General features: G+C 37.2%; 1 protein-coding gene across 1 annotated transcript; it reads left to right on the forward strand.

Annotated features, from left to right (window-relative positions):
* The first annotated feature begins 16,259 nt into the window (after positions 1-16,259).
* On the forward strand, positions 16,260-16,850 carry LOC116872408 (keratin-associated protein 13-2-like). The gene has a single exon (XM_032865573.1). The coding sequence runs from the start codon at positions 16,260-16,262 to the stop codon at positions 16,848-16,850; it is 591 nt and encodes a 196-aa protein (XP_032721464.1).
* Positions 16,851-17,085: the final 235 nt, after the last annotated feature.

Raw genomic sequence — 17,085 nt, forward strand, 5'->3', positions numbered from 1 at the left:
TCTCTGACTACTTGTGATCTCTGTCAAATGAATAAATAAAATCTTTAAAAAAATTTTTTTGGAATCTCAAGGGGCATGTGGGTGGCTCAGTCAGTTAAGCCCTGGATTCTTGGTTTCAGCTCAGGTTGTGATTTCAGGGTTGTGAGATCGAGCCCTGCATGGGATCTGCACTCAGCACAGACTCTGCCTGAGATTCTCTCCTGCTCCCTCCCCCTCTGCACCTCGGTCCAGACTCACACATGCCTGTGTGCTCTACCTTTATAAAATAAAAATAAATTAATTAAATCTTTAAAAAATAAAATAAAACTTTGGAATCGTCTCCACGTTATAATGTCTTTTCAATCAACTATTCCCAAAGACAATTTCAAGATGATTTGCAAATGTGGCCCTGATGAAACTTTGCTCACAATTCTACATATCTGGCCTGTGTAGCTGTTAGTCTGTTCCTCTTATGGAGTACTTTAGGAATCCTGAGTTTTGTGCATCCTGTCTTAATCTCCCAGAGAAGACCCAGAAGAAGGGACGACATCCTTCCCTCATTTATTGGCTCACAGAGGACTTGTAATGTTTATTAAAAAGATGAATGCAGGCATTCTTAGCATCGACTTTATTATTTTTACTTGTTAGCAATTGAACATACATGATCGTCGCTTTAAGAACTGAGATTCTGCTGCCTGGCTCCTTAGGACAGGAAAGAGAAGAGCATGGTATCTTGTCAGTATGAGACTCTGGGGTATGTGGTATGTGGCCAGGGCCCTGAAGCGTTGCATGCTGATTACTGGATTACTGGTTGTGGAAGCAGTCACCTCCATCCTATATATGAGAAAGGAATGATATGTGTCTCTTAAGTAAATGAATAAATATATTCAACCATGTCTGTGCAGAGGAAAATCAATTTCATTTTAATTAGATAAGTGATTAGTGAAACTCCAGAGGACTCTACCATGTTGTTTTCCTCACATACCACACCCAATGGAAAAGGTTTATAAAGTTCCTTAGAAGAAAATTCACTGCAATTCCTCATTAAACCCAGAGAAAACTGAAGTTAAGAGACAATATCTAATCAAACTCTAAATTTTTTTTTCCACTTTAATGACTGCGTGTCACTTGTTATGAGTTAAATTGTGTCCCTCAGAGTTCATATGTTAAAGTCCTAAACCCCAGTATTTCAGAATGTGACTTTATTAGAAGACAGGGTCTTTAGAGAACCCATCAAGTTATATAATGAGGTCATTAAGATGAACTGTAATCCATTATGATTATCATCATAAGAAGGGGAAATTTGGGCACAGAGACATTCATACATAGAAGGAAGGAGATATTGACAGACCCAAGGAGAAGATGGGCATCTTCTCCTTGTGAAGGGGAACAGCCTGGAACAGATCCTTACCTCACTGCCCTTAGAGGAATCAACCCCTCCAATATCTTAATCTAGGTCCTCCAGCTTCCAGAACTGTAAGGCAAATCATTTCTGTTATTTGAGCACCGAGTCTGTGGCACTTTGTCAAATACATCCTCCATTGGTCAAAGTGGAGTCCTGTCTCCTCAGGAATTGAATTACTACAGTGACTGACTCCCTTTGTCCATGTTTACCAAGTTTCTGCTGGCCACCAGGGGACCTTCTAGTCATCCTGTGCCCACTTATGAGTGCTCCTCCTTACCAGTCTTTCCAGAGGATGGACTGTGGGCTTGGAAGTTGGGGATCTGGGACTTTCCCACCTTTCATGATGAATTGGGCTTCTTTGACATTCTTGTTGTTTTTCTAGGGATCAGTCACCTTTTTCCTAAACAATATGTGTTCAGAGGTCTGTAAATCAGCATGTTGCATTTCTAAGATCTCAAACAATGAATTTTTAAAAACTGTATTCCTAAGGACATACTAGATCTTCTAACTCAGGAACTACCTATCAAATGAGACCTTCAAAAGCCATCTTGTCATTAACTGAAGCATTTTAATTAACCAATAATCTATGTTACAACTAGAAATCTATAAGTTGTTAGTTCTGAAATTCTTTCTCTACTACCTCACCTCTACCCCTTTCCTCTCCCTTTCTAGAGCACATTTTATTTTTTTTAAATTTTATTTAAATGCAATTAATTAAGATAAACATATTATTAGTTTCAGAGGAAGAGGACAGTGATTCATCAGTCCTATATAATACCCCAGTGCACATTACATCACATGCTCTCCTAATGTCCATCTCCCTGTTACCCCATCCCTCACTTCCCTACCCTCCAGCAACCTTAAGTTTGTTTCCTATGATTAAAAGTCATATTATTTTATCTACTTTCTGGATCATCTCTTTCTAGGATGACACAAAAGGATAGAAAGATGCTAACTTATTTAACAATAATTTCCTTAAAAATCTGGCTCATGTTTCTATTTATTTCAGTGTGTTTTATGTCATTAGTCAGCTTTCTTTGGCATGAAAATGTATTGGTTCTGCTTCCCTAAGGTACACTAACCATTTAAATGCAAGGCATAGAGTTTCTGGAGAATATGCAAGCCAGGTGCCCTAGATATTGAAATCACTGCTATAGTTAGATTCTTAATTATGTCTCCTTTTTCTCTTTTTACTTTTCTTGGGCTCTAGCCAAACTAGAAGCCCCAAGCAAGATATATATTTTTTTAAAAGCCCAATAATGACTAACTTCTCCCTGTTCCTGGTGAGATAAAGCAAAGAGTCCAGCCTAAGATATATCCTGAGAAAAGTTCTCTTTTTTGTGCAACATGCTCTATTTGAGACCTACGTATTGTCTCAAAGAAACAGAACCCAAATTCAAACTAAGATCGGAATATAGTTCTTTTCATCCAAAAATATATTTCAGGCTCCTAACAAAGTCAGTTTTGGAAAATTTGGGAGTGGATTTGGTACTAATAATCAGACTGTAATGCCCTCATAGATTTTATTCATTTGTTCACTTGTTTATGTATCTATACATTATAACTTGTCTAATCAAAATTAGTAAATATCTATTTGCTCAAGAAACTCATGCTTGTGAGAGCAAATACAATGAACAGACGAAGGAAGTGAATAGTGAATGAATGAATGAAAAGAATGGAATTTAGAGTGAGACAAACATGAACTTGAATCTTAATTCCATTACTTAAGTGAAGGGAACTTATAAAAGCTTTGTTTGCCTCTGCTTCTGCATTTGGAGAATATACATGATTATGGCACATATCACTTAGGAGAATTAAATTAATTTGTATATATAAAATTCCGGTATAGGGTTTTTTTCATACATGCTGATCATATGTTCTTTCTTTTCTAAGCTCTTTGTTTTGATCTCCCTTCCAGGAAATTTATTTATTTATTTATTTTTTAACCAGGATGACGTTTTGGACCAAACTTTCTCAACTTCTTTGTATTTGCACCTGTGCCTACTCCCACATAAGCTTGTTTTTGATTATTAACAGTCTTCAACTTGTCTTTTTGTGGATTTGTATACTTATAATCTATGGCATGTAAAGTAGAAATTAAGAAAAAAGAATTTTCAGGGTTGACTCATAGAAAAATGATGAACATTTTTGAACCATGGGGATATTGTCACAGAAAAGCTAGGAAAGGCTTCATGGAAACCATTATTTGAAAGACATTTAAAGTCCAACCCTTGGGAGTTACAGTTAAATTAAAAGAAGAAGGACATGTTTTAGAAAAGATATAAGGATTTGTAAAAGATTAGATAACCAAGGTGAAAATTTTATTTTTTTATTTTAGGGGAGATAGAAGATTGGAGCATCATTGAAGTCTAGGGAGATGGCATGAAGTTGTAGTAGATCTTAGGTATTGATTTTCCTTTTGTGGATTAATAAAGCATAGACAACAGCGTAATTGGATGGAACTAGAGGGTATCATGCTTAGCGAAATAAGTCAATCGGAGAAAGACAACTATCATATGATCTCCCTGATATGAGGGAGAGGAGATGCAACATGGAGGTTAAGGGGGTAGGAGAAGAGTAAATGAAGCAAGATGGGATTGGGAGGGAGATAAAACCATAAGTGACTCTTAATCTCACAAAACAAACTGAGGGTTGCTGGGGGGAGGGTGTTGGGAGGGGGGGTGGGGTTATTATGGACATTGGGGAGGGTATGTGCTATGGTGAGTGCTGTGAAGTGTGTAAACTTGGCGATTCACAGACCTGTACCCCTGGGGAAAAAAATATATTATATGTTTATAAAAAATAAAATTTAAAAAAAAAACTTATTTTCAACAGAACTGAATAGCTGAAACCAAAAATGGGTCCCAAGAAAGCCTGAATCCTAATCATTCCAATATATCTCACTTTGTTCTCTTAATATTTCTTCATTCCTTACCCTGTTTCTAATCTTTCTCTCTCTAACTTTCCCAACCATCCTACCTACCTTCCTTGTTACTGAGGCAGTACAGTTAAGAACTAAGTGTAGACTCAGATAAAGCTATGATGATTCATGGTCTCTGTTACATTGTAGCTCATCTATAAGAGGACAGACATTTTTGGAAAACTTCTGTGAGTTAAATAGAAGAACTTATGTACTATGTATAATGTTTAGTACATTGCCTGGTCCATATAAAATGTTTATTAAATATTACCCACTATTATTTTATTAAGAGAGAAAATTGATATTCTGAATTGTATTTCAAAATTAATCATTAAGCCCTCTATTCTATTTTACCAGCATTTTTTTTTTTTTAAATCTGGAAATGCTTTTGGGTATGTTTCTAGTTCCAGAGAACTCTTCAGGGTTTTCACATGGCTAGAGTGAGTTAAGGATAGCTAACTCAGTGATGCCATAATTGAGATACAAATAATGACAAGTGAAGTGTGTAAAAACTCATATCTTACAGCAAATGGCAAACACAGTTTATAAATTTAAGTGAATAAATACATCCTAACAAATGTGGTTTCCTGTAACAGATTCAAAGTCTCATGTTTCAAGTCAAGAGTTCTTACAACTATTATAATGAACATTTCAACATTACAGAAAATCAATTTGGTAAATAAATACATAGAAAACATCTGTCATTATGATAAGATATAGAATATATAGAGATTTAATTTGCATTGAATAGTACTGGCTTATGAATATTTTTAAGCATTCTTTCTTTTCTTTTTTTTTTAAGATTTTATTTATTCATTTGACAGAGAGAGAGAGAGAGATCACAAGTAGGCAGAGAGGCAGGCAGAGAGAGGGGGAAGCAGGCTCACTGCTGAGCACAGAGCCCGACGCGGGGCTCGATCCCAGGACCCTGAGATCATGACCTGAGCCAAAGGCAGAGGCTTAACCCACTGAGCCACCCAGGTGCCCAAGCATTCTTTCTTTTCTAAATAGACAAGATGAATGTCTTTCCCAGAGGGTGCTTTACCTTTTAAAACACTTGTGTTGAGAGCAATTTTGATTTCCTTTAAGTGCTGTTGAGATTTTAAAGCTTGTGATTTTAAATATAATTTAATCCAGAATGACTCAAAAATATTGAGATATTCACAAGTTCTATATTATTAATATTATTGAAATAAATGAAGAAGTAATAAATCAGCAGAAGTAAATAGCAGAATGAGTTATATTTTTCTGATGAAAGAAATGTTTGCCTAATACTTTAATGTCTGATAATGCCTTATTTGCTGATACTGTTTAATGCCTTAATAACTATCTGTTATGGTTGTAACTATAATGTTTCCACTTAGCTAAATTGTAGTATCTAGTTATTTGTCAAACACCAGTTAAGATGTTGGTCCAATTATCATACAAATCAGTAGATTTTGAGTAAATCAGATTACCTCCATAGTATGGGTAAGCATCACTCAATCAGTTGAAGACCTTCAGAGCAAAGATAAGGTTTCCTGAAGAAGGAATTTTCAAGGCTGCAGCATAGAAACCCTGCCCGAGTTTTCATCCTGTCAAGTTCTGGAATTCAGACAAAGGATTGCCACAAGAGGATGAATTTCCAGCCTGCTCTCTTGTCTTGTAGATCTCAAACTTGCCAGCCCCCACAACTACACAAGACAATTTTAAAAATTAAATCTCTCTGCCTATGCATACACACACACACTCACATATATATGCATGTATATATACATACTTTATACTATTCATACACACACATGCACATTTGAACAGTTCTGTTTCTCTGGAGAACTCTAACACACTCTCTAAGAAATAGATGACTTTCTTCACATTTGCTATCAGTATCCTTTCTAACCAAATTGGATCATGGGCTTTGTGAATCTTGCTTATACTTTGCTAGAGAGGGGATTTACCTTTTCCTTCAAAACCAGCCAAAGAACAATAGTTAAGTAACAAAATGGAGTCATGTGGAAACTCATTATGGAGACTGAATTATCAGAAAATGAATTTTATCTTAAAGCCATTGAATTTTGCAATTGTCAGGACCTTTAACAACCATCTGGTCCTGCCTCTGATCTACGTAACAACATAAACTGCTCTCATTCAGTGTTCTTTCCACCATCATACACTAAAACTTATATCAGTGTAAAAAAATCAGGCATTGTAATCTGTAGTTTCACACACTAGCATTTCCTTGGTAAGTTTAGTTATATCTGATTCTGTAAACTATCTGCAGTTTGTTCAATTCCTAGTTAAGCTCTGTTTCCGTTTTGTCTATGGTGTTGAGTTCAAACAAATAAAATGATAAGGAACATAGAAGTTGAATGTACTACTGGACTCCTTTTTCAGTCCCTTAATTTTTCCCCCTAGATTACGCGTATCTTTAAAAACTTTCAAGATGGGGATTTGAGAACTAAGGCTTGGAAACAGATGAGTTGAGTATTTTCTATTCTTTTAGAAAAATTGGGCTTATCAACTGACAAGCAGACTGAAGAGGGAACCTCCACCAGGTAAATGATACAGTCAGCATCCATGGAACGATCTTTACTTCAAATGCAGGGTAAAAGCTATCACTGCATTCTGTTGCCTTAGTAACACACAGCTAACGGAGGCCCTGAGAACAAAGTAGGGTAGAAAAGTGGCCATGCACGTCCACACAAAATTATGGAAAGGAGTGAACGAGGGCATTTTTTTCAACTGGAGCATTCTGTTTTGAGGCAGTCAAGCTAAATAAGATTCAAAAGATGTTTGGTTTCCTTAAAATACTTTTAATAAAAAGAAGCAATAAAATTTCATTTGAATGAACATCTGAGGGAGGACAGTATATTTATATCATGGCAGAAATGATTAGCATGAAAACAAAAAAAATGGGTAGCACATGTGACCGTGTTGGTTTTATGTCTTCTGGATTCAGTTTTTGCTCCAATTGGTATCATTAAACTCGCCTTGTGTTCTGGCCACAGTGGCCCTAGCAATGGCTCATACTCTCCATGTGGTCGTGAGATAGGTCACCACTATCTGCCTTTTTTATAGCCCATGCAGATTTATATGATCACTGTTGCTGGATTCTGAGGTCACTTGCTGGGACACGATAGGTGAAATGGGAAAATTCCTTGGCAGATATACACTAACAGCTCTATCAAAAATAATGAGATATCCTGGATTGCCCTATATGTATAAAAGAAATTAAAATGACAGTTAGAAACTTCCCAAGAAAGCAAATTCCAACCTGAGGCATCTTCATTGGAAAATTATTCAAAATATTTGAAAAGGGGCACCTGGGTGGCTCAGTCCTTAAGCGGCTGCCTTCATCTCAGGTCATGATCCCAGTCTCCTGGGATGGAGTCCTGAGATCAAGCCCTGCATCCGGTTTCCTACTCCTCGGAAAGCCTGCTTCTCCCTCTCCCACACCCCTGCTTGTGTTTCCTCTCTTGCTGTGTCTCTCTCTGTCAAATAAACAAAATCTTCAAAAAAAATTTTTTTTTGAAAAAAATTCTATATAAAATATTTTGGAAAAAAGAAGCATAAACACTTCTCAACTAATTTTATAAGATCAACATCACCTTCGTAGAAAACTAGGCATGGACACTGTTACAAGAAAATCACAAACCAATACCCCTCATAAAACAGGCTTTAAAAAAAAAAAACAAACCTTGGAAAATATGTCACTAAATCTAATCCAGTAATATATTAAAAGTATAATACATCATGATCAAGGATGTTTTCCCCAGGAATACAAAGTTGATTTAATATTCAAAATCACCTAGTGCAATTTATCACATCGAAGGATTAAAAACTCAACTATACAATAATTTCAACAAATGCATGAAAAAGCATTTAGAAAATGCACTAATGGTAAGAGCTCTCACAAACAAGATTTAGAAGAGAACTTACTCGGCCTAAAAAGTGACATTTACAAAACCATACTAGTAGCAACATAGTGAATAAAGAAAGATGGAATGCTCGGGAACAAAGCAAGGATGTCTGCTTTGACCATTCCTTTCATCATTGCATTGGAGATTCTACCCAGTAAAATGAGACCAAAAGAAAGGAATCATATATATCTAAAGGAAGAAAGAATAGTCTTTATATGCAGATGACATTAGAGCCAATACGAAAGACCAGATATCATTCACAAAAATCTGCTAGAACTAATAAATGGACTTTGGACACTTGCAGGATACAAAGTTGTATTAAAAAACAAACAAACAAAAAAAGCAATTCTATGTAAAAGTGATGAACAAATAGGAATTGAAATTTTAAAATACCATTTAAAATAGCACCAAATTCCACGAAGTACTTAGCTGTAAACCTAATAACACATTTGCAGGATTTGTATAATGAAAACCACAACACATTGATGAGAGATATCAAAGAACGTGTAATTAAAAGAAGAGATAGGTCACGCTCATGAAACAAAGACTCTTAAGACTTCAATTCTCCCCCAATTGGATGTAGATTTAACATAACCCCAATGAAAAAAACATATCAGGTTGTTTGTAGAGGTGGCAAACTCATTCTAAAATTTATATGGAAAGGAAAAGGAACACATATAGGCAAATAATTTTGAAAATAGAGAACAAAGTTTGGGGATTTACAATCTGATGTCAAGGCTTACTGTAAAGCTATAGTAATTAAGGCATGGTGGTTTTGGGTAGACATGTACCTTAATGGAACAGAAGACTGATTCTAGAAATATGTCTGTGCATATATGACTTAGACAAAGATGTCATGGTGATTCAGTAGGAAAAGAGCAGTCTTTTCAACAAATGGTACTAGGATAATTGGATATCTATATGACACAAAAGGAAAAAAAAAATCTTTGACTCAAACTTTGTACCCTATACCAGAATTTTTTTTTTTTTAATTGAACTTAAGCCTAAAAACATCTGCTCTTCAAAACAGTCTGATAAAATGAAATGACAAGCCACAAGCCACAACCCTGGAGAATATATTTGAAAAACACATATGTGATAGAAACCTTGGATCTAGGATATACAAAGGACTCTTACAACTCAAGTATGTAGAGAAACAACCCCAAAATGATAAAAACATTTTTAAATATGCACCATTTAAGGAGAGCTATGGAAGACAAATAGCACATCAAAAGCTATACACTCTTATTATCATGAGGGATATGAAAGCTAAAATCACATGTGACATCACTACATGCCTCCTAGAGTAGGCAAAATAATAATGGATAATGGTAATGATAATAATAATAATATGCATGGTGTTATTGAGGATTTGGAACAACTGGAACTTTCATACCTTGCTGTTGGGAATGCAAAATGGAAAATGGCCATGCAGAGTTTTTGTAATGCTAAACATTGCAGTTACCATATAAACTAACAATCCCCACTGCCAAGCATTTATCTAGAAAAATACAAAACATATGCCTATGAAGAAACTTGCACGTAAATGCTCAGGGCAGTTTGGTCCCTAAGAGCCCCAAATTGGAAATCATTGAAATGTCAATGGGTGCTTTGAGTGGATAACATACATACAGAGAAATACCATTTAGCAATGAAAAGAAAGGGGCTATTGCTCTGTATAAGAATATGGATGAATCTCAAAACCATTGTACTCTGTGAGGGAAACTAGCCCCCAAAAGCTGTGTAACAGACAATTCCATTTACAGTGCATTTCTGAAGCCGTAAGGACGGAAATTCAGGTATATGGTGGTCGGAGTTGACACAAATGGGCACAAGGAAACTTTGAGTGATAATGTAAATGTCCTGTATTTCCATTGCGTTGGTGGTTACATGACTGTATATGTTTGTCAAAACCCATTGAACTGTATGCCTGAAAGAGGTGAATTTCATTATGTGTAAATTCTACCTCAGCAGAGCTGACCTTAAAAAAGGCAGTCAAACAACCCAGTGGAGAAGTATTTTTTGCGACATACGAAAGATGAAGGCAGGGCGCCTGGGTGGCTCAGTCGATTAAGCACCTGACTCTTGATTTTGGCTCAGGTCATGATCTCAGGGCTGTGGGTTCAAGTCCTGAGTCAGGCTTTGTGCTCAGCGTGGACTGTGCTTGAGGATTCTTTCTCCCCTCCCTATGCCCCTCTTCCCCCTGCTCTCTTTCTCCAAAATAGACAAATAAGTTGTTTTTTTAAAAAAAGACGAAGGCATAAAATAAGGAACACACAAAGAATTCCTGAAAAATTAACCTGAAAGAAGAAATAATTCTATAGAATAATTGATAAAAGGTAATAATAACAGAATAAACGTGTAGGAATGTGAGCTGTATAACTACCAAATGATGGAGTCAGGATTCAGACCCAACCATTCGGAGTCCAAAGGCCATGCTTCCCAATTACTACACCAAAATTGAAAATGAAATTGAAAATATCTAGCAAGTCTACCTCTAAGTGTATACCTGACAGGAACCCTAGATGTGTGTGTAAGTACAAGTATGTTCCTTGTCCCAAGGTTTGTGATAGTGAGAAGTCAAAAATAATAAAGAAATAAGTACATTAAATGTGATATTGTTATAGAAGAATTCTATACAATAGTAACAAGAAAGAAACTAGATCTTTATATTATAATAAAGTACTTGTTGCACAAACTCTGACAATGGGTCCACTATCTGGGTTCAAATCCTATTTTTGCTACTTATTACATGAGTGGCCATGAGCAAGAAACTCAACCTATTTGTCTCAGCTTCATCATCATCTCTATAATAAAAACAATAGCAATATGTACTGAATGGGGTTATTATGAAGATTAAGCTAATATTAAAAATGAGCTAATATTTGTAATAAAGTGCTTAGAACAGTGCCTGGCTTAAAAGTGCCCCTAAAGTGAAAATAGAACAATACCCAAATATACAAATATCAACATGGATTTATTTTAAAAGTAATTTTAAAAAAATTTTAAAAATAAGTAACTTTTCATAAAAAGACATTTACAAATATATGTGCAATAAGACTGAATTCTTGGGGCACCTGGGTGGCTCAGTGTGTTAAATCCTCTGCCTTTGGCTCGGGTCATGATCCCAGGGTCCTGGGATTGAGCCAGGCATCTGGCTCTCTGCTCAGCAGGGAGCCTGCTTCTCCCCTTTCTCTCTGCCTGCCTTTCTGCCTACTTGTGATCTCTGTCTGTCAAATAAATAAATAATAAAGTCTTTAAAAAAAAAAAAAAGACTGCATTCTTACACTTCAAACAATAATAGTGAAACGGTAGTACCTGGATGGCTGAGTCAGGTAAACATCAGACTCTTGATTTTAGGTCATGATCTCAGGGTCCTGCGAAGGGCTCTGCACTCAGCAGGGAGTCTGCTTGAGGATTCTCTCTCTCTCTTTCTGCCCCTCTCCACACCACACTCTCTCTCTCAAATAAATAAATAAAATCTTAAAATATTAATAACAAAACAACAAAGTGCATAGACTTATAAATATGTGTGCAGAAAACTTCCTAGCAGACTCCTTCAAACTGAATGCGTTAGTGGAAAGATAGGAAAGAGCAGCAGACTGAGGTTGGCCCACCGAGGGATCCTATCTCTAACGTTTTATCTCTTTAACTGAGTGAGAGAGATGAAACAAACATGATAAAATGGTAACAGTTAGGAGTGTAGTCATTTCAGAAAACTGCCCTAGAGTTTGCCCCATATCACTCTGCATATTCTTCTTTTTTTTTTTTTTCCCATTTTGAAAATAAGTTAGGCAAAGGCAAATGTCTCCAAAGGCAAAGGAAATAAAAGCAAAGATGAACTTTTGGGATTTCATCAAGATCAAAAGCTTCTGCACAGCAAAGGAAACAGTCAAAAAAACAAAGAGGCAACCCACGGAATGGGAGAAGATATTTGCAAATGACAGTACAGACAAAAGGTTGATATCCAGGGTCTATAAAGAACTCCTCAAACTCAACACACACAAAACAGACAATCATATCAAAAAATGGGCAGAAGATATGAACAGACACTTCTCCAATGAAGACATACAAATGGCTTTCAGACACATGAAAAAATGTTCATCATCACTAGCCATCAGGGAGATTCAAATTAAAACCACATTGAGATACCAACTTACACCAGTTAGAATGGCCAAAATTAGCAAGACAGGAAACAACATGTGTTGGAGAGGATGTGAAGAAAGGGGAACCCTCTTACACTGTTGGTGGGAATGCAAGTTTGTGCAGCCACTTTGGAGAACAGTGTGGAGATTCCTTAAGAAATTAAAAATAGAGCTTCCCTATGACCCTGCAATTGCATTACTGGGTACTTACCCCAAAGATACAGATGTAGTGAAAAGAAGGGCCATCTGTACCCCAATGTTTATAGCAGCAATGGCCACGGTCACCAAACTGTGTAAAGAACCAAGATGCCCTTCAACAGACGAATGGATAAGGAAGATGTGGTCCATATACACTATGGAGTTTGATGCCTCCATCAGAAAGGATGAATACCCAACTTTTATAGCAACATGGATGGGACTGGAAGAGATTATGCTGAGTGAAATAAGTCAAACAGAGAAAGTCAATTATCATATGGTTTCACTTATTTGTGGAGCATAACAAATAGCACGGAGGACAAGGGGAGATGGAGAGGAGAAGGGAGTTGAGGGAAATTGGAAGGGGAGATGAACCATGAGAGACTATGGACTCTGTAAAACAATCTGAGGGTTTTGAAGGGGCGGGGGGTGGGAGGTTGGGGGATCCAGGTGGTGGGTATTGGAGAGGGCACGGATTGCATGGAGCACTGGGTGTGGTGCAAAAACAAGGAATACTGTTATGCTGAAAATTAAAAAAAAAAAAGAAGAAGATCAGGGAAGTCTGGAAGCAGAGTCTAGAAATCAGCTATAGTGGCTTTTTCATTTAAAATCAAAGTTATGGATGATGTGGTTCTGCAGACTTAAAACGGTCAGTTTGCATCAGGAAGAGGCTGTGGTTATATTAGCGGAGCTCCAGTGCCCAGAGAGTCAAACAAGGTAGCAGGGTGACCTCTGGGAAAGTAGCAGCTCACAGCCAACTTGCCTGGTGCCTGGGTCAGAAGCCAGAGCAGAGAGGTGGACTATTTTTCCTCAACCTTTCCCCAGAAATGGTCTTTTCAGCCCATACTTAGTGATAATCTTTAACAGATAAATCACTCCCTAGGTGAGAGAATTTGGAAAGTAAAATCCTACTGAGGAAAAGCTGCTAGGAAGCAGACAGAACCTTTGCAGATAGCTCAATAAATCTAGAGAAGGCAGTTTTGAGACTATAAAAGTGAACAGGTAGGATAAAGGTATCGGCCGGCATATATGGATTTTTACTGTTTCTGGTCATATTCACTTGATTTAAAAGGTGTTCAAAATTTTCTGAAAACATTGCAAAAGGGGATTGCCAACTTGAAGACTGAACTACATTAATGGGATGAACTGTAAAAATAACAAATACTCAAGTAATTCAAATCATGAAGTTACTTGTTGCTACTGAGCTCTCTAATGCTCATTTATTCTATGTAGTATTGGTATATCTCGATTTCCAAAAAAAGTACTGCAGTATAGCATTTTTCTACAGGCATATCCAGATAGTGATTTTTTTTTTTCTTAAAAACTTTGCCTATGTTTGTAGAGTACACAGTGTTTTATTAGTTCCAGGATCCACTTATGGACTATTAAAACCACTGTAGTTTTGTTTTGCCTTTTCTTCCTTTCAGTGGGACACATTTATTAGCATTTATAAGGTATTCACTAGTATCTGTACAAAGGGCACGAATGAGTAATGAAAAGTGTTCACCTAATTAGGAATGGGTGTGGGGTGATGTTAATTGGAATTGACTTATTCCTGACTTATTTTCATGTTAATTCCCAGGTATGGGGATCCTGCCTGGAGAAGCAAGAACTTCCGGGTATTAGAAAGTCTTTTTATTTACCTATTTATTTTTAGCAGAATCAACTATGAACAGGAAGAGAGAAACATTGTGCATTCTAAAGGAGTTAAAGGCTGACATTTTAAGGAATCCCATATGTTAGGGATGGCGCATACTTCTTTAGTAAATTTAATAGGTGTCCATTCATAAAGCATAACTTCCTTTACTTCAGTGAATCAGAGTGATGGTTTAAGTATTGCACAAGGGCACTTCATGTGATGCATGCCACACTTTGGATTCTGCATGGGAGAGATAATCATAAAACAAAGTAACTAAGTGTTCCGAAGCAGCGTGCTTTGGAATTCAGCAAGTTAATTCTCAGGTCGTTAAGGGGCTTTCTTTTCAATGGCAATTGTAAATGCCATTCCCCTTAGTTAAACCAAATAAAATGTCAGATTCGAAAGAAGATGAATGGGCACAAACTGGATAAGAAGAAACCCTTTTTCTTCTCCCTTTTTTGTTGTTGTTTTTCATTAATCTAAATAGGGGTTATTCAGATTCTTTTCTCTTTCTTGGGCTAGAAGGTAAAATTATACTTTAAATGCATGAAGATCAGTGATGCATGGAATTCTACTGTTGAACATTATTCAATGCAAATATTCTTAGGAGAGGTAAATAAAGCTTTATTAGCCTTTTATATCTTAGTGTAAATAAGCGTAATAGATTCTTTTCTGAGACAAGTTAAAGTTAAATTTGCTTTTTATATTTGCAGACTATTTGGGTCTTAACTCTGCATAAAGAGACAGTGGTCTTCGCTTCTATCTTTCCTAGCAGTTAGGAGGCATTCACTGAACCTCTCCAAGGCATAATTTTTCAATGTGTGGGTTGGCCACAGATATTAAAGACCCATGTAGCTCTAATACTTCAAGTTAGCTGCTTCAGAAAATTGTTGTTAATTCCCGAAATATAATTTGAGATATAAATTAGTAAGCAGAACTAGGAATATGTCCCTTCACCAAGAAATAAGGCAAAACAAAACAAAACAAAACAACAACAACAAAAAAACAAAAAACCCCTGTGAGTTGGGTTAGGATAAAGCAGAGAAGAATGCCTACGGCAACATAGGCTTCTCAGAAAGTACATGCAGAAACTCAGTTCCAGCAAACACTTCTGCCTAAAGTCTCACCCAAAGGGTTGTGTTTATTGTTTTTATTATTTATTCATCTATTCATTTTTTGCTCTTTTGATAGTTAAAATTTATTAATTTGTATAAAGCTATTACTTTAAACAGACTCCAAGTTGGGACATTTATGAAGTTATTTGAGTAATTTTATTCTTTTTAATTTATTTTTAATTTTTTAATTTTTATTTTTTTTCTCACCATAGCACATACCCTCCCCAATATCCATCACCCAGCCACCCCATCCCTCCCACGCCTCTCCCCTCCAGCAACCCTCAGTTTGTTTCCTGAGATTAAGAGTCTCTTATGATTTGTCTCTAGAAGAGCATCCTTTAAGGAAGCATTTAAGGCTTCCATTCCCTTTAAGGAAGTCCACTGGCATGGTCAGCAAGGATGATACCCATATCCCTTAATTCCAGTGGTGAGCTCAAGATATAAGAAAGTCAATAATACATATCAGTAATTACATGGATTAATTCAAATAGAAAAAGAGTAAAAGATTTGATTGATAGATTGTTGAGTCTCCTGAGTATAGTTAGTATTTGGAGAAATCCATTGTTATATGCTTATGAAGAAAAGGGAAAAGTATTTTAAATAGTAACCACTGATGCTCCTGAGAGCCTTGCAGAAGTGAAGGAAAAGTTTATGCAAGTCCATTTGGTGTGACAAGGACTCAAGGCCCACATAGATAAAAAGGGGAAGGGTATTTGGAAGTGTGATGATGTATAACTTCAAAGGTCAATTCATAGAGAATTCCTGGGGAAAGAAACTGAGTAGCTTCTTCCAAGGTGTATCAGAATGATTGAAGCACAATTAACTATGTGAAGATGTGATAAATTAGAGTTAGGCAATAACCTAGCAAGGCATTCTTTCATAAAGTGACAAGCGAGGAGGAGGGAGCATCTGGACGATGACACACCCATTTCTAAGAGTATATATAACCTGGAGCCCAGACTATGGCATTGAAACTCAGAGCATTTCCTCACGGTCACTCAGCTGAACTTACATCTCCTGCCAACATGTCCTACAGCTGCTGCTCTGGAAACGTCTCCTCCAGCTCCTTTGGGGGGTACATGCGCTATGTAAACTCCTCCTGTGGCTCGTCCTGCCCCAGCAACCTGGTCTACCGCACTGACTCCTGCTCTCCCAGCACCTGTCAGCTGAGCTCCTCCCCTGCTAGTGCCTGTCAGGAGAACTGCTGTGAGCCCACCAGCTGCCAGACATCCTGCGTGGTGTCCAGACCTTGCCAGACATCCTGCAACAGTCCGAGGACCTCCACACTCTGCAATCCCTGCCAGACAACTTGCTCTGGGTCTGTGGGCATTGGGTCCAGCAGCTGCCATTCCCTGAGCTATGGATCCAGAAGCTGCTACTCACTGGGTTGTGGATCCCAGGGCTCCAGATCCATGAGTTATGGAGTCTGTGGCTTCCCTTCACTGGGCTACGGATCCAGATTCTGGGATCCAACCAACTTGGCTTCTAGGAGCTGCCAGTCTTCTTGTTACAGACCAACCTATAGATCAGCCTTCTGTAAACCAACTTGTTGAGTTTCCAGACGCTTTGAGTAAAATGTTTCAGTCTCTACATAGAGCTGCTACTGTAGTGTTCTCAGTAATGTCAGCTAATGCCTCTTATCACCAGCTCCTCACCCCATTGGCATCAGGTATCAGCTGATAGACTAGTTCCTTCAGTGAACTTAACAAATGATGAAAATATTAAGTGTGTGCCTGTAATTTTGAACAATTGACTAAGAATTACATAAATTCTTCTTACAAAATGTAT

Source organism: Lontra canadensis, unplaced genomic scaffold, assembly GCF_010015895.1.
Source record: "Lontra canadensis isolate GAN:19392208 unplaced genomic scaffold, GSC_riverotter_1.0 scaffold29, whole genome shotgun sequence".
Lineage (NCBI taxonomy): Eukaryota > Metazoa > Chordata > Mammalia > Carnivora > Mustelidae > Lontra > Lontra canadensis.

Coding starts and splice junctions, on each gene's coding strand:
- LOC116872408 (XM_032865573.1), top strand. CDS start 16,260: ATGGCATTGAAACTCAGAGCATTTCCTCACGGTCACTCAGCTGAACTT.